The sequence below is a fragment of the Talpa europaea genome, assembly GCF_964194135.1.
Source record: "Talpa europaea genome assembly, chromosome: 15".
NCBI lineage: Eukaryota > Metazoa > Chordata > Mammalia > Eulipotyphla > Talpidae > Talpa > Talpa europaea.
Window position 1 is genome coordinate 44,821,809 of NC_140083.1, and position 26,832 is coordinate 44,848,640.

Below are 26,832 nucleotides of genomic sequence, written 5' to 3' on the forward strand. Positions count from 1 at the left end.
TCCCCCCACTTTTTCTTAATATTTAAAACTTGAATCCAGTGTGTGTGTGTGTGTGTGCATGTTATAGTGTGATGCTATAGCTTTTTTTTTATTAATTTTATTTATGCATGCAAGAACTGGGGTGTAGACCAGAGGTGCGGGGAAGAGGAGGTGAGAGGATTCACTAGAGACCTAGAGGGGAGAAGTTAGCGGGGAGCAGAAGAGGCCTATCTGTTGAAATCCACTGCTGAGGGGAGAAGTGAGCCAGACAGGAGAGGTCTGCTGGCACCAGGTGGGTCAGCTCCCTGGCCTGGGATTAAGCACAGGCAGCAGTAGCTGGTGATAGCTTGATAGTGCTGAGACTTTAACTCCTGCACCACCAGAGAGGCCCTATAGCTTATTTTTGAAATAGGTAAGTTATTGAAAGACATTTGCATATAAGCAGACCCTTTTCCACTTAGTATTCATGAAATTAGAGATTTAAGAGAGGTGAAGGCCTGCTTTAGAGCTAGAAATTAACCTGAGTTATCTGGAGGCAGCTTTCGTTGCAGATGAGTGATCCAGGCACTGATCTTCAAAAAAAGTGATTTGTCAGGGTCATGGGAAGGTCTCCTCCTGAGCCCATGAGCTCTTTGTTCCTCTTGCACAATCTCTGAGCAGGTATCTGTGCCTTGAAGCTGCACTCTTGGGTTGCAGTGCCTGGTGCAGGCTCCCTCCTGTGTGGGATATGCCTGAGCCTAGCCCTAACTCTGAAAGGTGTATAAAATCTCATTACTGTGGACATTTAGAAATGAATAATACTTTTTCCAGTTTCATTTAAAAGTATAAAGGACTTGGCCTCCCTGGGGCTATCTCATTGGATTTAAGTCTTTAATGAAATATAAAAACATGCACTAATGAGTACATATAATGTTATTACAAAAAAATACCGACTACAGTTGACAAGAAGTAGCATAACTCTTTTGACTTCCAAATTTCACATTCCCTCTTATAAAAATTGATTTTAAAGGCTGAGAGTAAAAGCTCATAATGAGAACTCATTACATACTGGTGACCATTATTATAAGCAGTAAATTAGGACAAGCAACTAATCTGGACACAGCACTTGCATTTTCAAGCCAGAAAAAAATGTAAATGTAGAAAAAGCCAGAAAAAAAGGTAGAAAAGTTAAACAAGCTCTTGTTATTAGTTGCTTTTGCTTTTATTTCTTAAAATTATTGGAAATGGAATAGTAGACATATGACAGAAATCCCAAATCAGTGCAGTTCATCAAAGCAAAATGTTTTCCTTGTGGACATACTGAAATAGAACTTCACAGTGGTTCAACAACAGGTTTTCTATGGCTTAGTGTTTCTAGATCTGTGTGATTAAGGGATCTTCACAGTAATTTTGAACAGTTCTGTATCCTGAATGTGAGGTTGGTGACACCAGTTTATACATGTGATAAAACTTCATGAGGCCACGCATATACATACCTGAGTACATGTAAAACTGGTGATACCTGAATCAGGTCTGGGGGTTGTACAGTATCAGTTTCTGTGGTGAAGTAGTCTCTATATTGATGGAATCATACTCCAGATAATAGGGTATTGCTCTGTGCTCAGGTAAGATGTTACCATTGGGGGAAACTGAGTGGAGTGTCTACAACTTCCTGTGAGCTTATATTTCAAATACTTAAGAAAAAAATCACAAACTGATCAAAAAAATATTCCTCATAATTTCAGTACTTGAGAAATGATTCAAAATTTGAGACATTTTTTATTCTGGATGAAAAGACAGAGCATTTGACAGTAGCACTCACCACAATAACATCTCAAATTTGAAGAAAACATCCCTTCTGTGGAATTTTGCTATGCTTTCTTGAGTTATTGTCAAGAAATTGACCTGAAACTTTGGTGCTGCAAATTTCGTCTGCATTAATCATCTGCATTATTTATTTATTTTTGTGGTACCCTCTCTGGGGGCCGGGGAACAAACTGGCTCTGCAGAGGCTGCAGGCAGCCTCGCAGCCCATTGCTCAACCACTGCACCACCAGGGGAGGCCCTGCATTAATCACTTTACATGAAGCAGCAGTTCCACTTTTAGGCTGTGCTTTTACAGAAATACTGTACATGAATGTCCATAGCAGCATGGACATGTTTCCTCAAAGTGGGAAACACCCCAAATGTTCATCAACTGAAGTGCGGATAAACAGAAATGTAGATCCAGCCACGGAATGGAATTTTATTTGGGCAGAAAAAGCAATAATAATGTGCACTGATAAATGCTACAGTGGATGAAACCTGAAAATATGTACAGTGAAAGAATTCAGGCCTGAAAGGCCACATACTATATGACTCCATTTATGTGAAATCTGTGAAGATAGAAAATAGATTGTGGTTGTCTAAAGCGGGTGCATTGCACAGTGCAAGTTGGGACAGAAAATGCTCTTGTTACATCATTTTGAGCTGTAATTTTCATAGAAAAATTAAGTCATTTTCTTTGAGACTTCGTTTTGCATTTTGATTTTCCACTGTTTTAAGGTTTGATGGGGTAAGGAATAACAAGGTTTATTCTTTTCTTCTTGAAACAAAGGTGAACTGTGGCTTTGTTGGAAGAATGTCTGTCCTAATGTCTATCCCAAAGATGGAAATACCTGTCTCAACAGGTTTGTTGTGTGGCTTTAATGGAAGTGAAAACATTCAAATAGAAGAAATCTGTTCAATTAAATTTTTAAATTTTTATTTATTTATGCATCTAAGAGCTGGGGTGTAGGCCAGAGTTGCAGGGAGTTGAGGGTATTCACCAGAGACAGAGTGGGGAGCAGAACAGGCGGATCTATTGAAATACACTGCTGAGAGGAGCAGTGGGCTAGACAGGAAAGGCCTGCTGCACCATGTGGGTCAATTCCCTGGCCTGGGATTGAACTCAGGGCACAGTGGCTGGGATAGCTTGATGGTGCTGAGACTTTAACTCATATGTCACCAGGGAGGCCCAGAATCTTAATTTTTAATAACCACCACTGAGCCTGACTCATAAGCTGTTTAAGTTTAAAAATGAGTGTTTTTCCATTGTTTTTTCCATTCCAACATTGTAGTTTTTAATGCAGTGCTATACAGAATTTCTTAGGATGTATAGAAATCTCCAGTGCTTGAACTTGTTCCCCCAGATTCTGAATTAGTAGGGCAAGTGATTTCACTCTGCAGTGGGGCTGAGACTCCCCTGCTTTACTTTATTAATCTGTTGACATTTGTGATCTAAGAGGAGTGATCTAAGAACTTTGCAAATCTGAAATTTCATAGAAATTCGCTATAAGAAAATTCATAGAGACAAAACAAAGCTACACTGGCTAGCTACCAGGACAGGAGTTGACCTGGTGTGGTGACTCACTCTGACTTGGTACTAGCTGGCTTTATTACACAGGACTCCTTGGAAGTGAACTTCAAGCTAGACTATTGTTTTGAAAAGGAATAACAAAGGAAACCATACTTTTTGTAATGTGAGGTGACTGTTTTTTTTCCCTCTCAATGTATTTATTTTCTTACACTGTTGTTCATTTTTGTACAGTAATTGGTTTCTCCCTCCAGGTGTAGTCCTGGTAGTTCTCCCACCACCACAGCACCGTGACCCATCACTGCTTCCCTTCCCTGTTGTGACCCCTCTCCCTTCTCTCTGGGTTGTTTTTTTTTTTTTTTTTTTTTTAAAAAGATTTATTTATTTATACAAGCACTGGGTACAGTCAGAAGCGCAGGAGGATGAGAGGATTTGCCAGAGCCGGGAGCAGAAGAGGCAGACTGTGGTCTGAAGCACACTGCGGGGGGGGGGGGGGGGGGGGGGGAGGGGGGGGCGCTGGGCAGCAGGCTGCAGGAGAGGTCTTCGCGCCATGTGGGACCATCACCCAGCGGCGGCCAGGGATTGAATCAGCACTGCAGAGGCTGTGGGCAGCTTCGCAACCCAGGGCTCAACTGCTGCGCCACCGGGGAGGCCTCTCTGGGTTTTTTTTTTTTTTTTTAATTTTTTTTTTAATAGAGGTATGCTTTTATTTATTCATTTGTTTGTTTTGTTTATACATGCACTGGGTACAGTCAGAAGCACGGGAGGGTGGGAGAATTCACCAGAGCCAGAGCGGGGAGCAGAGCAGGCAGAAGGACCGAAGTACACTGCTGAGGGGAGCAGCGGGCGGCAGGAGAGGTCTGCGCGCCATGTGGGACCCTCCTCCGGTGGCAGGGGAGCAGCCGGGGATCGAACCGGCGCTGCAGAGGCCCCGGGCAGCTTCGCAACCCAGCGCTCAACCGCTGCGCCACCGGGGAGGCCCTGGGGTTTTTTTTTTAAAGCTCCAATCTGCACTCTAGGAAGAAAGATCACACTTGGTCCTCCATTTTAACTTGCGTGAAATAATGAAACTGAGATAATGTAGGTCATGAAACTGAGCCATGAATATCAAAGGATACCTGTTTTTCAATTTAAAATACCTTTGAGGATTGAGTTAAAAAATTTAGAAAGCCTCTGTTTCCCCATGTTAGTATTTATAGCATTTTAATTTTGCTTCGGATAAGCAAATACTTGGTTTTGCTGAAATGGATCTTATTCCAGGAAGAATAGGCATAGTTCATGAAGGGAAATTTTAGAAGTTTTCCCATTTTGTCTGTGACATCTGAGGAAGGGGTTTAAATATATCATGAGAGTTCCTGACTAGAATACTGTTTCCCAGTGTACTGTATTGTACCTGAAACTTTTAAGTTCTGTTTAAAATAATGGTACCCTCACTAATGAAGAAATCATTCTCCAGTGATTTCCAAACATCTTTACATAGTGATTGGATTTGCAAAATTGGATTCACAATTTTGTTGCTGCAAAATAGAACAGTAAGTTATTATATTGAGTAAATTTCCTGTTCTGAACTGAATTATTCATGTAGGACTTTATTTCTGTCTTACTCTGTTAGGTGTAAAGATTTCTCTGTGTGTTACTGGAATCCCTATTGGATGCTGCCCTCTGATGTTTGTGGAATGAACTGCTTTTGGGAAGCGGCTTTTAGGTAGGCACTTAATATTTAACTGGTAGATCAGTGTAGATAAGATTAGATAGTAGATAATAAACTTTTGACTATAGTAGGAGACAAAAGTGTTCCTTTTTCTGTAATTTAATATCATGCAAGTAAATCATTTTCTGATTAGGTTTTTAATTTTTCTTCAATTGGTAACTATTACTCAGTTTTAGTTCATCTGCATATAAAATGTACATTTTTTGATGTTATAATATTGTTCTTTGGAGAATTTATTATGTAATTGTAGTTAAGAGGTGATAAAGTGATAAATAGATGATACCACTAATATATATGTGTCATTCATCTAGCTTAATGTTGTTATTCTAAAATAGCACCTTGTAGGTAGAAGGAGCTAACTGGGGAAGGATTATGATGGTTATTAGCAGAAAGATCGAATGCTTGGGAATGGGAGGATAAAGATAAGTATTTAATAAAGGAGCAAATGATGCGACATTGTTTATTGACCTTTTAAGTTACTGAATAATTTGACTTAGTTCATGTCCTTGGGTAATGGAGGCGTTGAACTGACTTCTCAGGTGTCTGTCTGCTCTGATCTTCAGTGAAAGAAAGAATTGTTGATAGGAATGAAGGTCTTGGGGGAGAGTGAGGCAGTAGCCTGAAAGGCCTCTCCCAAGAATAAAATTTCTCTGAGAGCCACCCATTTTTTATGTATCTTTAATGATTTCGCTTAAATGTTAATTAATTCTCCTCATTCCATTTGCTAAGTGCTGAGATCCACACTGAGTTAGGTACCATGGCATCATCCGTCTGAGACTTATATTCTGAAAGACCCTTCATGCTGGTAAACCAGGGGATTATCATAAGGGAGAGTAGCCACAACCGACAAGAAGTTAGCAGATACAAAGACAGAAGGCAGAGTATCCTGGGCGGGAGAACTGAATTCTAAATGTATACTAAAAAATGGGCAGAATTGCTAAAAAGACTTCTCCAAAGAGGAAATGCAAATGGCCAACAGGCATATGAAAAAATGTTCAAAATCACTTGTAATCAGTGAGATACAAATCAAAACCACAATGAGATACCACCTTACAGCAGTGAGAATGGCACATATTAAAAAAAAATAGCAGCAACAAATGTTGGCGAGGATGTAGAGAAAGAGGAAGTCCCCTGCACTGCTGGTGGGAATGCATAGTGGTCCAACAACTATGGAAAGCTGTGTAGAGGTTCCTCAGACTACTAAAAATGGAGTTTCCATATGACCCAGCAATTCTACTCCTAGGTATCAACCCAAAGGACACAAAAAGATAAATTCAAAACAACTCCTGCACCCCTATGTTTATTGCAGCACTACTTATAATAGGTAATATATGGAAACAACCCAAATGCCCCAAAATAGATGACTGGATCAAGTAGATACACACACACACAAAATGGAATATTACTCAGCAATCCAAAAAGATAAACTTATGCCATTTGCAGCAACATGTATGGAGCTGAAAGGGTTTATGCTCAGTGAAATAAGCCAGAAAGAAAAAGAAAAATATGGGATGGTTTCAATATAGGAGGAATGTAGGGGAACCACATAAGGGATCAGGGAAAAAAATTAATTATAAATTAAAAATCAAAATCAACAGGCAACTATAAATCAGAGACTTTCTTCAGGGGAGAAGGAGGGAGTAGGATCAAAACGGGTGGGAAGGAGCACAGGGTACTATGTTGATGGTGCACAGCTGAATTGTTGGTGGGAACTTCATGGGGACTACACCTGAGAGGAGAAAGCATACATTGTACAGAAATGAATGATGTAAATATTATATAAAATTATTTAAACAAAGAAGAAAGTATATACTAGCAGTACATATTTTTAAGTTCTTGTATTCCCAATGCATTATGCATCCCATGAACTACTGGAAGAGAATGCTTGAAATCAGACCTTATATTTTATTGCCATGGAACAGATTGGGTGGTTGAAAATCTAATGTAGGTCTGTCAAATCACATGATTCAAATTTTCAGAAGTTCTCAAAAATAACTTTACCTTTTAGCCTGCTCATAATTTTGGGTTATTAGAACTTCGTATTTTTCATGCGTATTAAAAGTTGCTTACATATTGACAAGCATCACTTTGCTAGCTCCAGTTTTGTGGCTTGGATCTCACTGTGAAAGCTGGGCAAGCTTGAAAATTCCTGTACTGATTTTTGCAGTCCGTGTCCTTTTGTAAGTTACAGCCAGATAATACTTTTCTCTCCTCCCAGGCTGTAGAGAGTGCCTCACCCATTGACAGTGGCAGAGTCCGAATTCTGGAGCCTCTGCTGATTATCCCTTTGGTTTTGACCTCACTCATTCTTTTTCTGATGTTCTCAAGTATGCCCCAGAACAAATTGCACTGGATGGACACATAATGTCATCATCCTTGTACTTGTTTCACTCCTGAATTTGAAATTTAAGAAAGCTGTACTGTTTTTTTAGACTTTCAACATAGGATATTGCGTTCAGAGTCTTTGTCTGAAGCCATTTTGTTAAATGCATTGTATAATTACATAAAATCACTCAAACTTAGTTTCTTATTTAGCACTTATATCCCTCACATTTAATCACTGTATGGAAGATGCAGACAAGCCACATTGCTGCCTGTCTTGTAATTTCACCCTCCCTTTCAGCATTTAAGGAATCCCTCATTTTTGCCCAACTCTATACTCGGTAAAATGTCTTTGTAACTCCTTTCTCACGCTCTGCCTGCACAGTGGGCCCTGACAAGCCCCACTTTCTTTTCCCCAGGGCTGTCCCAGCTTTCCCAGTTTGAGAGGAGATTGTTCCAACATATTGCTGCAGATTTGCTGTACTTTGGGTAGGTGTTCAGGATCTTCCCCTGTGATCATCTTGAATGGCCTCCTTTCCTAGTTTGAATTCTTTGTGTAGTTTTACTTTGATTAAACTTACCTGGGGAATTACTTTTCTCCCAAGTAATTTATTATACAATGAATATAAAATAACATAAAAAAGAAAGATCAAGTGTTTTCATCTCAAGTCATGCGCTTTTAGTAATTTGTACCTGCATCTGCTGAGCCATCCTCTGACTGAGGCTTCCCAGCTGGTCACTTCCCTTCGCCTCTTCTCCCCCTGAGACAAAACTGAATACAAAATCCTTGCACAGCCTTTTTTTCTTCAAGCATTTTTTTGTTTACTCTCGCTCCACCAGCAACTTCCTTATAAGGGCTTCTACTGGCTTTACTTTCATATACCTAAAAAACAAACACATACATATAACTTTACACTTCAGCCTTCTCTAAGCAGGAGGCTTATACACCTGGCGCAAGTTAGCACAACCTCTGAGTCATTCTTCTGGAGCGTAGTCTTATTTTTCTTGTCCTTTGGATGCTGGTTACCACTTTTTCTTTCAAGGCCCTGAGTCTCAGGGTTTGATTTCTCTGCTCCTGGACTTCTCTCTGTTCCTCTCTCCTAAATATTGATGTTCCTTACACTCAGCTGTGTTCTCTCTGCACTCCTTGGATAGACGCAGGGTAATCTGTAACTGTTTTCTCCAGCCCAGAGCTCTTTTCTGAGCTCCATAACTCTGCTATGTGCTGCTCATCGGGCATTTTTATCTTGCTGATGTAGATGCCTTGGGAATGCTCGTTCAAAGCTGAATTCATGATGAGCTCTTTTTACCTTTCCTCACCTGTGTTTTGTATGTTTGTGGATGATTGACTGTCCACATGTCATTTTCGTAGTGGCACTTCTTACCTGTCTTCTCACGCTTGCTCCTGACAAGTGTGACAAGAACTTTCTGTTCTCATGACTCTGTTCATGGCTTCTTATCCAATCAGTATGATTTCCCTGCTAGCCCACTGCTTCTCCCTTCTTTGTGTCCTCTCTGTTGGCGTGCTTACCCCTTCCATTGTGGCTGTGAATCTTTTTCTACTTCTAGACTGTTGACTTTGCAGATGACATGTGGTGTGCAAGCCCCATGCCTAGCTGGGTCCTTGGCAACCAGAAAGTAACTAATGTTTTCTCCAGCACTTCCCGACTAGGTTTGATGTGCATGGTGAACTGCTTACTGCTTAGCAAGATTGAGTGTTTTCTGTTTAAGCAGAAACAAATCTTTTAAAATTCTGTCTTTTCATAACAGGCTATAAGTTGTATGAGGTCAGGTTGCTTGCTTCCATCTAGTATATGCAAGGAGTTAAATATCCATGAAAAATGAAGTCTGTCTACTAAATTGCATTTTAACTGATCATAAATATTTTCCTAATTTATTACATTTTTTAATTTTTTGGCCCTTTCATTGCATATTCTCTTAATTTTAGTAGTATTATGAAATTCTGTTTTTTGAGATTTTGAAATATTTAACTCTTCAAATATTCTTTTTATAGTGAATTCAAATTAGGTTCAGGAAGTCTTTGGTTATTGGTGAATGTAATGTTAACTATATTATCTTAAATGGACTCCTACTAGATTTAAGAAATAAATGCTTGTAGATTATTTTAAGTTATAGTTTAGCAGTTAGTACTTATAGTTCATGTTAAATATTCAGATTTTGTAATGCTGTATTATATTTTGTGTCAAGTGATTTATGTACAACTCTTTAAAGTACTTTTACCCAGTTATGATAATTTAGCACTATTAAAAAAAAAATAGTAAGAGGGAAAGTTAATACAAAACTACACGCTATGGAAATTATTAGTGTTTCTGAATATAATTTTCCATTTTGTTCAACAGTGAGTTTTTAAATTTTTTTTGTCTATTAGGAAAAACTATTCCTTAGCCCAGGTATTCAGTTTCATAGCTCAGGAACACAGGTGAGTGATAAAATTCTGTGGAAATCAACCCAAAGAAATCCTTTTTAAAAATTTATCATTTTTGTTAAGGTTACATTGGTTTACAGTACTGTATATGATTTAGGGATAGCAGTTCATAACCTCTTCAGACATATGTTATCACACCCATCCCTAAAGCCCCACTAATCCTGCCCCCTCGTCCACTGGATCTCTTGCCCTGCTTGCTCCTCAACCACTTTTGGTAGCCTTAATTCTTTACTCAAATGTCTAGGTTTTGTTTTACTTTAGTCTTGTCATTTCCTTTATTTTGTTTCTTTATATTCCACTTTTGAGTGAAATCATTCAGTGTTTGTCTTTTTCTTTCTGACTTATTTCATGTAGCATAATCCTCCATCCACGTTGTTGCAAATGACGATAGTTCCTTTTTTTTTTTTTTTTTTTTAGTATACCTGAGTGATATTGTATATGTGAAATCCACATCTTCTTTATCTGCTCATCTGTCACTGGGTACTGAGGTGGTTCCCATAACTTGACTGCTGTAAATAGTACTGCTATTACAGAATACTATAATGCAGTCCAATTACGCAATTTGCTTGTCATATCTAGTATATCTGCATTGCAGTGCAGATAACTCTTTGAAGTCATGCTTTTGTGTTCTTCAGATAGATGCTGAAGAGTGGGATTGTTGGATCATATGGTGGATTTATTTTTAATGTTTTGAGGCGCCTCCATACTGTTTTCCATGAGGGCGGACCATTCTACTTTCCTACTCAGAGTGAATCTAGGGTTCCTTTTCCTCCACATCCTCGCCAGCACTTGTGGCTTCCGGTCTTTTTGAGATGAACAGTCCTCACAGGTGGGAGGTGGTACCTCATTGTGGTCTTGATTTGTCTTTCCCAGATAGTAGTTGGTGATGAACATGTTTTTTTTTTTTTTTAAAGGTTATCCATTTATATATACAAGAGCTGGGGCACAGGCCAGAGGTGAGGGGGGTGAGAGGACCCACCACAGACAGAGCGGGGAACAGAGCAGGCAGATTGACTGAAACACAGTACTGTGGGGAGCAGCAGGTGAGCCAGGAGAGGTCTGCTGCACTACATGGGTTGCTCCCTTGCCGGCTGGGGATCGAACCCATGCTGCAGACTGCTTCATAGGCTGCACCCCAACCCCCTGCACCACCAGGGAGGCCCTCTTTTTTTTTTTTTAAGATTTTTTTAATTTATGCATACAAGAAGTGGGGTGTAGGCCAGAGGTGCGGGGTGGGGGGAAAGGATTCGCCAGAGACAGAGTGGGGAGCAGAACAGGCACATTTGCTGAAATACGCTGCTGAGGGGAGCAGTGGGCGAGATAGGAAAGGTCTGCTGAGCCATGTGGGTTGCTCCCTGGCCTGCCAGGGATCGAACTTGTGCTCCAGTGGCTGGTGATAGTGCTGTCTTTAACCCCTGTGTCACCAGGGAGGCCCCTGAACATGTTTTCTTTTTTTTTTTTTTAAAGATTGATTTATTTATACAAGAACTGGGGCACAGGCCAGAAGCACGAGAGGGTGAGAGGATTCACCAGAGTCAGAGTGTGAACGTGTTTTCTTAACCCAGAGAAATTACTTATTTTCCAAAATCATTTTGCACTCTAAAGATACTAGCCTTTTTCATTTTCTCACAATCTTTGGTAGAGTCATAGAGCTGTAGAAATCTGTATATGCTGCCTTTATTGATGCAGCCACAGCAGACCTATAGGATGCTGCAGCCCCTGGGAGACATGGACTTACCCCAGGAACATAAGGTTGCAGACTGGTGGCCAAAGACCTGCATATGGGGCTTGTGTCATCACTGGGGCCATGATAGCTCCCCTCAGCACCCACCTCCTTTCATACTGAAGGAGGAGTGGCTTGTGTTCCAGCAGCGCCACTGCAGATGTTTAAGGACCAGTTCCCGATATCTTTTAGTTTGGGGAGATTATCATTAGAAATTCACTTTGTGTAGTTTGACTGTGTATGTCATTATAATGCTAATTTCTAGTTTAGATATCATTGCACATTGTTTTCTTTTATAGAGAGAACATTAGTAATAGGCTAGACAAACACTGGAAATCTTTCATGTTGCCTAAAAAATAGAATAATTATTGAGATTCTTTTGTAGCAGAAGTGTTACAATAATAACTCTGTTTCGGTGACTTATTTATTGTAATCAGTTATGCAATCAGAGCCTCAAATCTTGGAACTTCAGTGAGGGACTTTATGTCATGAAAAGTGGGATCTGGAAGCATTTACTGAAAAGAAAAGATTATTTAGAGTGTGTAAAATTGTGTCTCGATTGCCTTGACATTTGCTTGTGTATGGTGATTTCCATTGCATTGAGATGAGCTGGGTTCATGTCCCCTTGTTTTATAGGGGATGTGGGTAAAGTTAATCTCTATGATGTGGGTAAAGTTTTATTAACTTAGGGACTCAACAGAAAATGAGTATAGATGGAGCTTGGAGATGAGCTGCTGTTTCTGACTGCTGTCAGTGGAAAAGAATAGAGCTTTATAAGACCCATGCTTATGCTAATACCAGATAAATGAAAGAAATGGCCCAGCAGGTCATGGGGGAAAGGATAGACTTTGTGGTAACCAATGAAAGAAGCTTGGACAGGTGTGTTGTGATGTGCAGAATTGTGCAGTTTGCTTGCTACCTTAAGTCATTCATAAAAGTAGATTAAGTACCAAAGGCGGTGTATGTTGGTGTCCTGAGACTAGTTGCAGCAATAGAGTAGCTAGATCTCCCCCTACTAATGAGTGATCCTTGGACACTAGCTGATGTTGGCAAATTCAGCTCAGTTCTGACACTGATGCCAGAGATGGCGTTAGGTTCCACAGTCCCACAGTCAGCCCCCCAGGATCGCCCTCCACTTCTGACACCTATTGCAAGCCCATGCTGCTATGTAGCTTCTGAGCAGCCAACCTGAATCAGAGTTTCCCCCATCGCCTCCTCAGACTCCAAGTGCCAATTGCTAGTGCAGATTATCATCTGCTCCTGTCCGGCTTGCTGTAAATCAGAGGTTTACAGAACACCCTTCTCGGTTTTGATTAATTTCCTAGAATACCACATTTACTGGAAAATGAATAAGAATCCTCAGTCAGTTTCAAGACTTGTGGAGGGCAAGATGTGGGAAAAAGACCTGGAGCATCTGTGCCCTATGCAGGTGTGCCATTCTCCCCAAAATGTGCATGTTTACCAGCCGGGAGCCTCTTCTAAAGCCCATTCTTTTGAGTTTCTATGGCGCCTTCATTACAGGCATAATTGATTGACTCAGTGACCTGTACCTCCAGCCCCTCTTTCCTCTGGAAGGGTGAGGAGGTGGAACTGGAAGTTCCCATCCTCTAATCTCATGGGCTGGCCCTCCTGGCAACCAGACTTCACCTGTGGGTGTCTCTCTAAGAGTCACCTTCATTAACTCAAGAGTTCCCTTTATCTCTCACTACACTTAGGAAATTGCAAGGCTTTTGGGAACTGTGTGCCAGGACCTGTGGATGAAAACCAATTATCTGTTGATTATCTAAATGGCCAAATATAGGTTTCTTGTATATCACAGTATTACCATACCTAATATTATATCTTAATGATAATCTTAATACCTGGGTGTAGAATGAAATACCACCACAGCTTCTATAATAGAACAGTAAATATGCTTTTTGCAAGGATACCACTGTGTAAGTAACTTCTCCAACTTAATGCCATTAACAAATAAAGTGGTATAATAATATTTAACTATGAATTATTTGGGGAAGTTTTTTCATGAAAACAAGTTTTTTTCTTTCTGCTGTATTTTTTCAAAGACCCTCACTTTGAATACTTGGCCCATTTTCTCGAATTAAAAAGGGTGGGCTGTCATGATATTGAGGTGTTCACTTTGCAGTTTCCTAGGAAAGGGATCCATGAAAGAAGCGACCTCTGTGTGTTTTACAGGAGTCAGATGTCTGCCGAAGAGCTGCTCTGCCTTGCTGCCGAACAGTACCAGCAGTTGTGTGCATAGGAAATGTCCCATAGTTCGAGAAATTAGTCCGTTTTTGGGCTTCTTGAACCCAGGCAGAGCAGAAACACATTTCCAACTGCTGTCTTAAATATCTCCAGGCCCTTAGCAAAACAAGCTTGTTAATAGGAAGGAATGTGTAGACCACATGGCCATGATGTGCGTGCAGACTTAGCTTGTCATCCTGTAAGTTGTTCCATGTGTTTAATGTGAAAATGTGAAGATTTTAAAATGCACATATATTTTAGGCAGTTGTGTGTAATTAATATTGTTTAGTATGATTTTCTGTTTTCTGATATGTTAGTCAGTTGAGGGACTCCCCATGAAGAAAACCAAAATTTTTCACAGAAAATAGTTCTGCGTCTACTCTAACACATGGACATATGTATATTCACAATTCCGAAGTAGTTTTAGTTTGTAAATATGAGAAAAATGATTAATCACCCATTGCCTCTACTACAGATCTCAGTAATGTATAACTACAACTGTTATCATTAAAGAGTGTAACTTCTAATTCTTACACATTTCACAGAAAAGATCTCTGTAGCAAAAATTGAGTTAAAGTCAAATTTGAATATTTCTAGTTCAGAGTTTTGTACTTTATAGTTCTTTAATATGTTGTTAGTTTTGTTTTATATGGTCTTCCATTACATTCCTTTGGCTCTTAACACCAAAAAAATGATTTTATGCCATAATTATAAATAAGATTTTCATATTACAATGTTATTTTGTTTAATAGTAATGTAGTCATACCTAATTCTGTCCTCTTTATGCTAGTGGATTGTGTTAGTTGAGAGTGTTAAGGCACAATGGTTTCTAAGTTTTCCTAGGCCTGCTGCTGTTCGCTGCTACTCTGTGTTAGAAATAGTCTAACATATCCCAGACTAATAAATTGAGTTTAGGGAATTTTTCCCTCCAGAAAGACATAAGTGTTTGATTATTATGTTTTAGACCATCTCAGAAATTTTTACCTCTCACTAATTAGTTGGTGAGTGGAACTGAATATGTCAGTGAAGAAAAATTAAGAGAATAGTTTTTCTTACCAGCATTGTTTAAGATTGGATATACTAACCGAAATATTTATGAATGAATGCATGTCTGAGTTTGCTTCAAAGTTACTCATCTGCAGACCTCACTGGTGGTGCAGGGGGTTGAGACGCAGCCTATGGGACTGTCCGCAGCCACTGCAGCACGAGTTCGATCCCTGGCCGGCCAAGGAGCTGTCCACAGGGCGCAGCGGACCTCTCCTGGCTTGCCCGCTGCTCCCCTCAGCAGTGTTTTCCAGTCAGTCTGCCTGTTCTGTTCCCCACTCTGTCTCTGGTGAATCCTCTCACCCACCTGCACCTCTGGCCTCTACCCCAGCTCTTGTATGCATAAATAAATCTTTAAAAAAAAAGTTATTGATCTGTTTGTGAAAGGTGATGAGGGGAAGGAATTTTAGATGAAGTATGAATACCTTTGAATGGATAACTGCATATGGAGGTTGGCTACATAAGGATTTGTTGCTATATTCTCTTTTATGTGTCAATGAGATTTTTTCCAAATAAAAAAGTTTAAAAAACTGGGGTTTCCCTGGTGGCGCAGTGGTTGAGTGCCGCGCTGCGAAGCTGTCCGCAGCCTCTGCAGCGCCGGTTCGATTCCCCACCGGCCAGGGAGAACCCCACATGGCGCAGCAGACCTCTCCTGCCTCGCCCGCTGCTCCCCTCAGCAGTGCCTTCGCTCTGTCCGCCTGTTCTGCTCCCCGCTCTGGCTCTGGTGAATTCTCTCACCTTCCCACGCTTCTGACTTGTACCCCAGTTCTTGCATAAAATAAATAAATAATTCTTAGAAAAATAATAATTATTAAAAAATTGAATGGAAGATCCTCAAATCAGTGATGTACCCTTTCTCAACTTTGAGAGGTGAGGGGGAGGAGAGAGAAGAAGGAGGTTCGTAAGAGAATTAAACTCTAATGTACTGTTCTTGGGAGAACTGAAAAAATAGTCATTTTTGTTTTATGTTGATGCTAAGTATGGAACATTGGCTAAGAAGGAGTAGTTGAGAGTGTAGAAATATGATTGTAATGTTGTAATGCTTTCTCATTTGACATTTCTTTGCTTTTTAAATAGAAGTTTTGAACTTCAGTTTTTGAACATGCTCCAAATAGCATGTTGTAAACATACTATATATTGAAACTGTTGGAAAATGCTGTTTTCTTTTTTATTAGGTATAGTCTGAAAAGGCAGCCTGTTGAGAGAATGCACCTCGCCGTAGTTGCCTGTGGAGAAAGACTGGAAGAAACTATAACCATGTTGAAGTCAGCCATCATATTCAGCATCAAACCTCTTCAGTTCCATATTTTTGCTGAAGATCAGCTACATGATAGTTTTAAAGGCATAGTAAGTATTTGAGACATAGTCAAGATTTTTGAGTTGAATATTTAACAGTATATTTAGTGGAATATTTAATGCATTTTAATCCTTTGCTGAACAAAAATATTTATTCTGTAGGGCTGCTCTCACAGAATAAGGAGTGTTCTCCCATACAAGTTCATCTGTGAACCCAGGTTTAGGGTATAAGAGGAGTTTGTTCCTGTACAGGAAGGAGTAGGCTCATTGAAATCCTTTGCCAAATATGGAGGTTTTGTTTTACTGCCTATATTTCCAGAATGTTGTGATTGAGAAGTCCTGTGATTTAAGTTTTTGCCCATCCATAACTTGGGAGTGCCTCAGTGAGAGTGTATACAATAGTTTTAATTCTCTCTCGCTCTCTCTTTTTTTTTTTAAAGATTTACTTATGCATACAAGAACTGGGGTACAGGCCAGAGTGCGGGGGGTGAGAGGATTCACCAGAGACAGAGTGGGGAACAGAACAGGCAGATTGACCAAACGAAATACACTGCTGAGGGGAGCAGCGGACGAGTCAGGAGAGGTCTGCTGTGCCATGTGGGTAGCTCCCTGGCCAGGGATTGAACTTGTGCTACAGTGGCTGTCGATAGCGTCATAGGTTGTGTCTGAACTTGTACCACCAGGGAGGCCTCAGTTTTAATTTTCTTTTGAGCGAAGGGAATTGTTTGGTTTTATTTGTTTTTTTAAAATGGTAATTTTTTTTTAAAGATTCATTTTTATTTATGCATACATACAAGAACAGGAGTGTAGATCAGCGTTGTGGGGCATGAGAGAATTCACCAGAAACAGAGTAGGGAACAGAACAGACAGATCCACTGAAATACACTGCTGAGGGGAGCAGTGGGCAAGACATGAGAGGTCTTCCTCCCTATGTGGGTCAGCTTCCTGGCCAGGGATCAAACTCATGCCGCAGTGGCTGGTGATATCTTGATAGTTCTGAGACTTTAATCCCTGTTCCACCAGGGAGGTCTGGGAAACTTGAACTCTTGATGCTCACTGAAAGTGATTTTCTGTGTTCTATTGCCGTGGTTCCTTCCTATCAGTGCCCCAACCATCTGAACAGGTGCAGTGGCATAGGTCTGTGAAATAATTAGGCACCTAATCATCAGAGGTAAAAAATTAGGATTACACCCAGCTTCTTGCAGGATTGGTATAAAGCCAGTTTGTTAAGAAAACCCGTTATTACAACCCGTTAAAAACTAAGTATGAAGATGTAAAAGAACATATAAATTATGGAGCAAAAACATCCCAAGAGAAGTCTCCAGCAGAACTCTGGAATATACCTGGAGAGGAGTTTAAGGGAATAGTGATAACCGTGCCTGCTGAATTAAAAAAACCCTGGATGATACAAAACAGGAACACAATACAGATTGAGAAAATATTAGACTGCCACAGCTAGAACTAGTTCAAAAAATGCTATAACTGAATTAAATATAATCGAGTACCTCAACAGTAAACTAAGGCAAATAATGGAGAGAATTAATTTGAAAGCACAGCAGAGTGGCAGAGAACATACAGACAGAACAGCCAAGAGAAAAGAAGAATAAAACAAAACAAAAGAAAGCAGTGTAAGAGCTCTTAAAGAGAAATAACATCTGTATCATGGGGGACCCAGGGAGAAAAGAGGAAATGCACAGAAAATTTATTTAAAGAAGTTATTGCTGGGCCTCCCCGCTGGTGCAGCGGTTGAGTGCTGGGTTGCAAAGCTGCCCACAGCCTCTGCAGTGCCGGTTCAATCCCTGGCCACCGGCGAGGGTCCCACATGGCATGCAGACCTCTCCTGCCTCCCGCTGCTCCCCTCAGCAGTGTACTTCGTTCCTTCTGCCTGTTCTGCTCCCTGCTCTGGCTCTGGCGAATTCTCTCACTCCCCTGTGCTTCTGACTGTACCCAGTGCTTGTAGAAATAAATAAATAAATCTAAATAAATAAATAAATAAGAAATTATTGCTGAGAACTATTTCAATCTTGGAAATAAAGCAGATGTCTTGATATAAGAGACCCAAAAAATTCCAAACAAAATTATAGCAGACTGATGCACTCTTAAGATTATTTTAATAAACTGTTATAAGTCATTGACAAGGATAGACTACTAAAGGCATCAAGAGAAGCATTAGTTAGTTGTAAGGGAATAACAATTAGATGGCTCACAGATTTTTAAGTAGAAACTATAGGCAAGAAGGGAATGGCATGCAATATTTAAAGTATTCTGAGAGAGAGATTTCCAGCATAGAATGCTTTATCCTGCAAGATAACTATTCAGGGCCTCCCCTGGTGGCGCAGCAGTTGAGCACTGGGCTGCGAAGCTGCCCACAGCCTCTGCAGCGCCTGTTTGATCCCCAGTCACTGGCGAAGGTCCCACATGGCGCGATAGACCTCTCCTGCTGCTCCCACTGCTCCCCTCAACAGTGTATTTCAGCAGTCTGTCTCTTCTGCTCCCTGCTCTGGCTCTGGTGAATTCTCTCACCTTCCTGCGCTTCTGACTGTACCCAGTGCTTGTATAAATAAATAAAAAATTTAAAAAAACTATTTTAAAAAAGATAACTATTCAGCGGAAATTTATGTAAAAAAATATATTTGATGTTTTTTCAAGTTAAATTAGTTTATTTTTGCATATTAAGTAAAAAAATACTATTTGTGACCTTAAATCTTTTCATTTTTTTAACCAAAATCTTTGATTCCAATAGGCATAAAACTTTACTATTTTAAAACGTTTTAGTATCTATTTTTGATATGTGCTTTTGTGATCTTGATTTCTTATCAGATTTTCTGAAATATTAACTGAAAAAATTAGTATCGTTTATCCTAGTAGTTCAGAGAATGACAACTAACTGTGATTGCTACTAGTAGATTGCTACTAACTGTGGAAATCTTTGAAAAGATTACTAAAAAATAAATTGAATTTATTGCTTCATCTTAGATGTAGTCTGCTTGTTGTGTTCAAATCTGACTTACTGCTTGTGTAAAGATACTATATTTTTAAACTTAGTTTTTCTTTGCTTATTATAACCAGCTCTGAAAATACTTGGTTTTGCTTTTGATGAAAGAATATCAAATATTGATTCAAAACAGAAACACATGCAGTTTGCAGCAACATGGATGGAGCTGGAAGGGATCATGCTCAGCGAAATAAGCCAGAAAGAAAAAGAAAAATACCGGATGGTCTCACTCATAGCAGGAATCTAGAAAACTTAAATAAGAGACCAGGAAAAAGAATAACTATAAGAAAGAAAATATCAAAATCAGCAAACAACTATGAACCAGAGACACTCTATGGCGGATGGGGGGCAGGGAAAGGAAGGCATGGGGTCAAAATAAGGGGGTTGTAATTGTATGGGGAATATAAAAAATAAAATTTAAATTAAAAAAATGATGATAAATGTAATACAAAAAGAATATCAAATATTGTATGGACTGTGCTTTTACTAGAAAAAGATATAAAGTATTAGAATGTTAAATTAAAAATGCCTATGATTTCATTTTGAAGTTGATATTGAAGGTACCTTTAAGTGATTTGTAAGTTATGCAGGGAAAATAAAATAATAGTGTTTTGAACTAATAGAGAATCAAAGCAATAGTGTTAGAAGGAAAGACTTCCTTTAAATTATGTTGGAAGGCATTAATGTTTTTAAAAATTACGTGAACACAGTCATAATTCAAAAAGAGAACTTCAGCTTGTTACAGAAACTTAGTTCCTGTCTTTTCCCCTGTAGATTGTGATGCTCATTAGGAAAGTTGAATCAACAATTATATTGAATAATGTTAAAATGCAGCTTTATTTCAATTAAAAAAATCAGTTCTATTGAAGCAAAATCAGTAATAAAACTGATCTTAAACAATTCAGTGTCTTGAAATGCATTTAGGATACTAAAGAATAAACAGTATACATTATAGACTGGATCTGTTTTGCTTTTTGTGATGAATTGGATGTTTTCTCAGAATGTTTTATTAACAGGGATATCTATGTTTATTAAGACCACATGAATGGACAGATATTTTTAAACAGTTGTATTGGTCTGACTAACTTTTTTTATTATAAATTGTAATAATTATTGCTAAATTTGCCGAGTTTGATTTGTTCAGGGATTGAAAGCATTAAACATTATGTACCGTTGAGGGAGATGAACAACTTGTATGGCCTTTCAACTTTCTGATCTTGCAATTGACACCTTACAACTCTCATTGTGCCTCAGATCTTGATGGTGGCACTTTAATGGCATGTTACTATGATTTTAAGATTTTGAGTGAAAGCAAATGGTGGGAAAGAAGAATGTAACTTTGTACAAAATAAAATGTGCACTTTTTAAATTTAATTTTGTTGCATAATAGGTGATTTTATAGAAAGAATTGGAAGTGAAACAAATCTTAACTTTTTTAATTTTATTTTTAGCTCGACAGCTGGTCATTCCTACAAACATTTAATTATTCCTTATACCCAATAACTTTTCCAAGTCAGAATGCAGCAGAATGGAAAAAACTCTTTAAACCATGTGCTTCCCAGAGATTGTTCTTGCCGGTAAGTTTTATTCCTCAGGGGTTTTTTTGGTTTGTTTTTTCCTTTTTAACTTGTGCCATGCTTTTACACAGGTGAAGTAGTGAAGAGTTACATATGAATTCAGTTAAATAAATAGACATATGCAACATGTATGATTTTCCTGTTGAATATTAGAAAAAAATTTCTCATGGAACAAGTAAAAGCTATGATAAAAGCATCTGTGAAAGATGAAAAATGTAATTTCTGTGGCAGTATTATGGGCATACTTTGGAGATGCTGGCTTGTTTCCAGACCACTGCAGTAAAGCAGTTGCACATTTTTGGGTTTATGTTCACACTATATTGTATTAAGTGTGCCGTGACAGTAGGTCTAGAAGCACAAAGTACATCCTGTGATTAAAGGTGCCACAGAGATGTGTGAGCACGTGCTGGTGGGAAAATGGGGCTGCTGCCAGGCTGCCACGAATCTTCAGTTTTAAAAAGTGCAATATGAAGAGTAAGAAAGTGAGGGCATTTCTTACATTTTAATTTATTCAGTTGCTCTAAGAACTTTTACTTCTAAGAGGGTATTGAGGTTTGGGGATCTTAGGGGAGCTAGGACTGTTTCCAGCAGAGCTCAGAAACAGGCATACCCTCAAGTTGTAGGCTACGTCTATAATTTGGGGGAGGGACAGATAACACCATTAACTATCGATGTTTTAAACCAAGTCAGTCAACCTTTTCTAACTGACTTTTTTATTTTTTAAAGATTTATTTATGCATATAAGAACTGGGATATAGGCCAGAGGTGTGGGAGGTGAGAGGATTCACCAGAGACGGTGGGGAGCAGAACAGGCGGATTGACTGAAACACACTGCTGAGGGGAGCAGCAGGCAGATAAAAGAGGTCTGCTGCGCTATGTGGGTCAGCTCCCTGGCTGGGGATCAAACTCAGGCCCCAGTGGCTGGCAGTAGCTTGATAGCACTGAGACTTTAACCCTTATGTCACCAGGGAGGTCCTTAACTGACGTTTTTTAAAAGAGAAACAAAATTTAAGGTGTATGGGGGGTGGGAACCATTTATTCAACGTGGCTGTTCTTCGTGATAGTATCTGGTGATAAACCCTGATTTCTTTTCATATAAAAATATTCAAAAACATTTTGACTTGATTGCACCCACAATTTTAAAATTCACAGTAATTGTTAGGACCACTATAATGTTTAAAATAATGGAGCCTTCCTGGTGGCGCAGGGGTTAAAAGAAAATGCTACCAAGCTGTTGCTAGCCACTACAGCATGAGGTTCAATCCCCGGCCAGCCAGGGAGCTGACCCACATGGCACAGCAGATCTTTCTTGTCTCAGATGCTGCTTCCCTCAGCAGTGGGTTTCAGTACATCTGCCCGTTCTGCTCCCCACTCTGTCTCCGGTGAATCCTCTCACCCCCCACACCTCTGGCTTACACCCTAGTTCTTGTATGCATAAATAAATAAATCTTAAAAAATGAAATAGTAGTATTAGAAATATTAATTCAAGATGTTCACAGTGTTTGGAAAGTGTATCAATAATGGGGAATAAACACGAGTTACTTATTAAATGGATTAAAACTATTCTTAGCATTTTAATATTATAGTGTGTTGAATCCAGATGTCAGAGTTAATACAAGATTTTGATAGCTAAACTGTCTGACCAGCATTTTTTTTTGCTGTGGTTAAAAAAATTTAGATGCTGGGATCACTCTTACTCTTCCTTCCATTGTAAGGAACCCACAAAAGGGCTTACTAAGGCTGGTGTAGGCTTTATAAGGTTTCTTTAAAAAATTATGTTGACTCACTGCAGTGTCATATTCATTTAATTAATACTTGAGTGCCTGTTTTCTGCCAAACATCTGTACTGAAGTGCTGGGCCAGAGAAACAAATGAAATAACCTTAAAAAAAGAGAGAAAGAGAGAAATGAATGAACCAGACCAATTTCTTTTTTTCATAGAGCTAATTTTCCGATGTGGGAGACAAACTTTAAACCCAATATGACATTAAATAAACTCAGATATGTTACTAAAAAAGCGGTAACAGGAGAAAGAAGCATAAATTAAGCCATTTTTCTTTCAGTTTCTTCCTGCACTGTTAACACATATAATTATTGCTGTTATGACATGAAATTTGCTGGATCATTTAATGATGTAATGGAGTTGTTAAATAAATAAAATATTGAAATCTGTCCAGTGGTTCTCATACTTTGCTGTTACATCTGCATTTTTCTTTTTCTTTTACCAGTTTTAAATAAGTTGATGCAAATAAACTTTTACAGTTTCTCTTTATTTAAAATAGCTGGGGAGAGATGGTGGGGTCTGACTTGAGTAGGGAGCACATTGCCAAGAAACCCAACTCCCCCCTTAAGCTCAGGCATTAAGCAGCCACCTCTCTTGGCTGGCCACATGCAGGCTGGTCTGCCTGGGGGAATCTGCTGGGCTACCTAGTCAGGGAGCCAGTACTCAGGGAGGTCGTCCCCCCTCCTGCCAGGCTGTGGCCCTTCCGAGCACGGACAAAGCACTGCCTCTTCTCCACAGACTAGGAGTTCTTCCTGACTGGAGAGGGTGGGGACCCCCAGGTCTCCCAGCAGCCTCCTTAGAGGCACAGAGGGGATGGGACATCTCCGCTTTCCTGCTTCAGAAGCACTTCAGGGTTGTGTCAGGTGAGGAATGTTGATCCGGAAACGTGCCATTCTGGAAGGTACCCACAGAAATCTCAGGCATTGAGAGCAAGTGCCACTTAATTGTACATTTCAGTTTAGTCGGAATCCAATTTGGAGACCTGTTAAAAAGAACCGCAAAGGGCCTCCCCTGGTGGCGCAGTGGTTGAGCGCTGGGCTGCGAAGCTGCCCTCAGCCTCTGCAGCGCTGGTTCGATCTCCAGCCACCAGCGAGGGTCCCACATGGCAACCAGACCTCTCCTGCCGTGCCCTCTGCTCCCCTCAGCAGTGTATTTCGTCAGTCTACCTGTTCTGTTCCCCGCTCTGGCTCTGGTGAATTCTCTCACCCTCCCGCGCTTCTGACTATACCTAGTGCTCGTATAAATAAATAAATAAAAATCTTTAAAAAAACACAAAAAACCCCGCAAAACCAGAGCACTGGCCTCTGCAGCAGGAAGCGTGAGTGTGAAATCTGTGCTTAACCTTTGTCCTTGATGACTGGTCAGCTCATTTAAGTCCCCTGAGCCCACAGTGTTCACCATCTAGGAGCGGGCCTGGCCTGACTTCAGGGCATGGAGGAACAGATGGGAGACCATGAATACCACAGCCGTCGCCACCCCTGGAGCCCCATCACAAGGCAGCTTTTCTTTGCACCTGAAAAAGAATGGGGAGATGGGGACATAAATGAAGACTTATTTTTCTTCCTATCCAGTATTGGGAAAGAAAAAATTAAGGGATCGTTTGCTGATTTTATTAACTTTTTCTATCCAAGACACACGTGCACAGTAGATAGGAAAGCTGAGGGGGGCCCGGAGCTTGAGTGACTTAATCACACACACCTGCCCCAGAAGTCCTACCTCCTCTCATACATGCTTACTTCAGAAAAGGGCCTTGGCCTCTCTGAGTCTCAGTTTTCTCATCTGTAAATGGAGACAATAGTAGCACCAACCTTTGTGACTGCTGAGAAGAATAAACAGGATAGCAAATATAAAAGTGCTTGGCACTGGATCCAGCATGTTGTGATATATGAGGAACACATCTCCTGTTGCTAGTCTTTTCTCCTTACTGACACTTTATTGTAAATGTTTTCAAATGCAGAGAATTGAAAGAATTGTACAGGACACACCCATACATGTTCCACCCAGATTCTACAATTAACATTTTATTGTTCTTTATCACATATAATCTGTTCATCTGTCTAGCTCTGTCCACTGAGCAAGCCACTTGTCCTCGATATTTACTATTGTTATGTAACAAATGCCCCTCAAACATACTGACTTAAAACAGCTATTTTGTTATGCTTAAAAAAGTTGATGAAAAGAACTCATGTAAACTATGTGAACTCCTTCCATCAAAATAATCAGAAAATTACTGATGTGATTGTTATTCAACCTTATGTCTTATCTCTAGTTTTATGGGGTGTTTCTGAGTCTGCTATAGGTACTTTCTGTAAACATCCTGTAATCTAAAATAGGCTTAGATTAGTCTCATCACTGACTCCTACTAATAAACTGCAATAAGTAGTAAACCTAAATTTGTAGGAGTCAAATTCAAAAGCCCAGGGGAGAGGCAGAAATAATTACCCTTGAAAGTCCCTGGAGAAGGCATATATTAGAGATTTGACATATCTCATAAAATAACAACCTGGCCAGTCTTTTTTCCCAAGACAAGTCTTTGTCCTTGCTAAGTGCACATTTTCTTTGATTTTTTGGGAGACAGCACAGAGACAGGAAGAGCAGCACGCTGAAGCTAGATGGTATGGGTTGGCTCCATCCTTCCCTAGTTGAGACCAAAGTGATAGACAAGTACCAGCCATTAATGTTACAAGTTATTATAAGTTAATATGTTCACTAGATCTTCATTTATATTGGCTTATTTCTGTATTTATCTCAGGAAATTAGGATTTGATTGTATAAGTTCTCTTAATGTTACTTTTCATTATGAAAATCATTTCTTCCCTGATCTTTGTGGATATTGCTTATATTTTATTTTTCTTTGAATAATGTCATTTCTAATGTGATTTTATAGTTTTTTCTTTTGTGAACATTAAGATAAAGATTAACATAGTATTTACACTGTTGTAAGAAATGACAGGTTTAGGAAAAATACTGTGTTTAAAAATATAAGTTAGCTTATGTCTTAGGTATCTTTCATAATCAATGTCTTTTATGTTTTATATTAAATGCATAGAATTCTAGTTAATGATTCAAATCTCTCTCCTCATAGTTAATCCTGAAAGAAGTTGACTCATTATTGTATGTCGACACTGATATCCTGTTTTTACGGCCCGTGGATGATATTTGGTCTTTGCTAAAGAAATTCAATTCCACACAAATTGCTGCCATGGCACCAGAACATGAAGAGCCTCGGATTGGCTGGTATAACCGCTTTGCCAGGCATCCTTACTATGGCAAGACTGGGGTGAACTCCGGGGTCATGCTGATGAATATGACCAGAATGAGAAGGAAGTATTTCAAGGTAAGTCACTGATACAGTAGTTGTGTAACATTTCTTTCTCTCTCCTTCAGGTTGTTTAGTTTCCAACCTAGAACTGTTCAGAATTTTCCCACTGATCTATGATAATCGAAGAGAAGTGTGTTCTCATGAAGCTCTTTATTAGAGTGGAAAGTAGCTAGTTCAGACCAGAAGGCATCGCAGGGCATAGGTGAAAGCGCCCTAAGCATGGAGCATCTTCCTAGTCTGCTGTCCGGAGCGGTGGTGATGGTTTGCGGTTGTGCAGCTGTAGAGTGGTTGCCTCTGAAGTGTGCTGTATCTTGGGGGACTCTGTGACCTGGTGGCTTGGTTCAAACCTTGGTCCAGGGACCTTGTATATGTTTGAAAGTGTCTGGGCTTCAGTTTTCTGTGAAATGAGGATTATAGATAATAGTACCTGCCTCCAGGCCCTGAGTGAGGACCTTCTGAATTGAGACAGTCCCAACACAAAGTAAAGGTGTTGGCTGTTTCGGTGCAATTAAAATCGTTAACATAGAGGATAGTGTAAAATAATAAAATAACCTAAAAAAAAAAAATCCCTGCATGTTTCTTAGCTCTGAGTTTGTGGAGTCAGTGGAAGTTAGATTGTTTAAGTTCTCTAACTGTCCATTCTGAATACGTGAGTACGTTGTGCTGTTTACCAGTTTCATGTCAGTGAGTCTTACGTGCTGAATTTTAACTCACTGTAGTTTATGGATTCTGGAGTCAAAATGTTTGATTTTATGTTTAGCTTTGCCACCTGTGTACTGGTTGTCAGTTTAAAAGAGGTCCCTTTAAAATTCTTAGGTCAGAGCAGGGCACATAACAGGCAATTAAATGTTAACTCAAAGTAGTGACTTATGAGTACCCATATGGCCTTAATGTTTATCCTTTTAAATCTAGTTATGGCTAAAATAAACATTAAAGGACAGTACGTCTTTCATGAGCTGAGTATACAAGTTTGCGTGCATGTATTTATCACATTTGTATTTGTCACATGAATTAGAATTTGTACCATTATTTATTTATTATTATTTTCTACATCTCTGATTTAATTTTTACCTTATTT

General features: G+C 39.5%; 1 protein-coding gene across 1 annotated transcript in view; it reads left to right on the forward strand.

Moving 5' to 3' along the window:
* Positions 1-4,908: 4,908 nt before the first annotated feature.
* The window catches only part of GXYLT1 (glucoside xylosyltransferase 1), a gene marked incomplete at its 3' end in the record, with an annotated part of 33,064 nt that continues 11,140 nt past the window's right edge, over positions 4,909-26,832 (forward strand). Inside the window, exons 1-4 of the mRNA XM_084256464.1 lie at positions 4,909-4,997; positions 15,958-16,129; positions 20,525-20,650; positions 25,518-25,769. Of these exons, the coding sequence (XP_084112590.1) occupies positions 4,945-4,997; positions 15,958-16,129; positions 20,525-20,650; positions 25,518-25,769 (603 nt within the window). The 5' untranslated portion in view covers positions 4,909-4,944. The remainder of the gene's footprint in view (positions 4,998-15,957; positions 16,130-20,524; positions 20,651-25,517; positions 25,770-26,832) is intronic.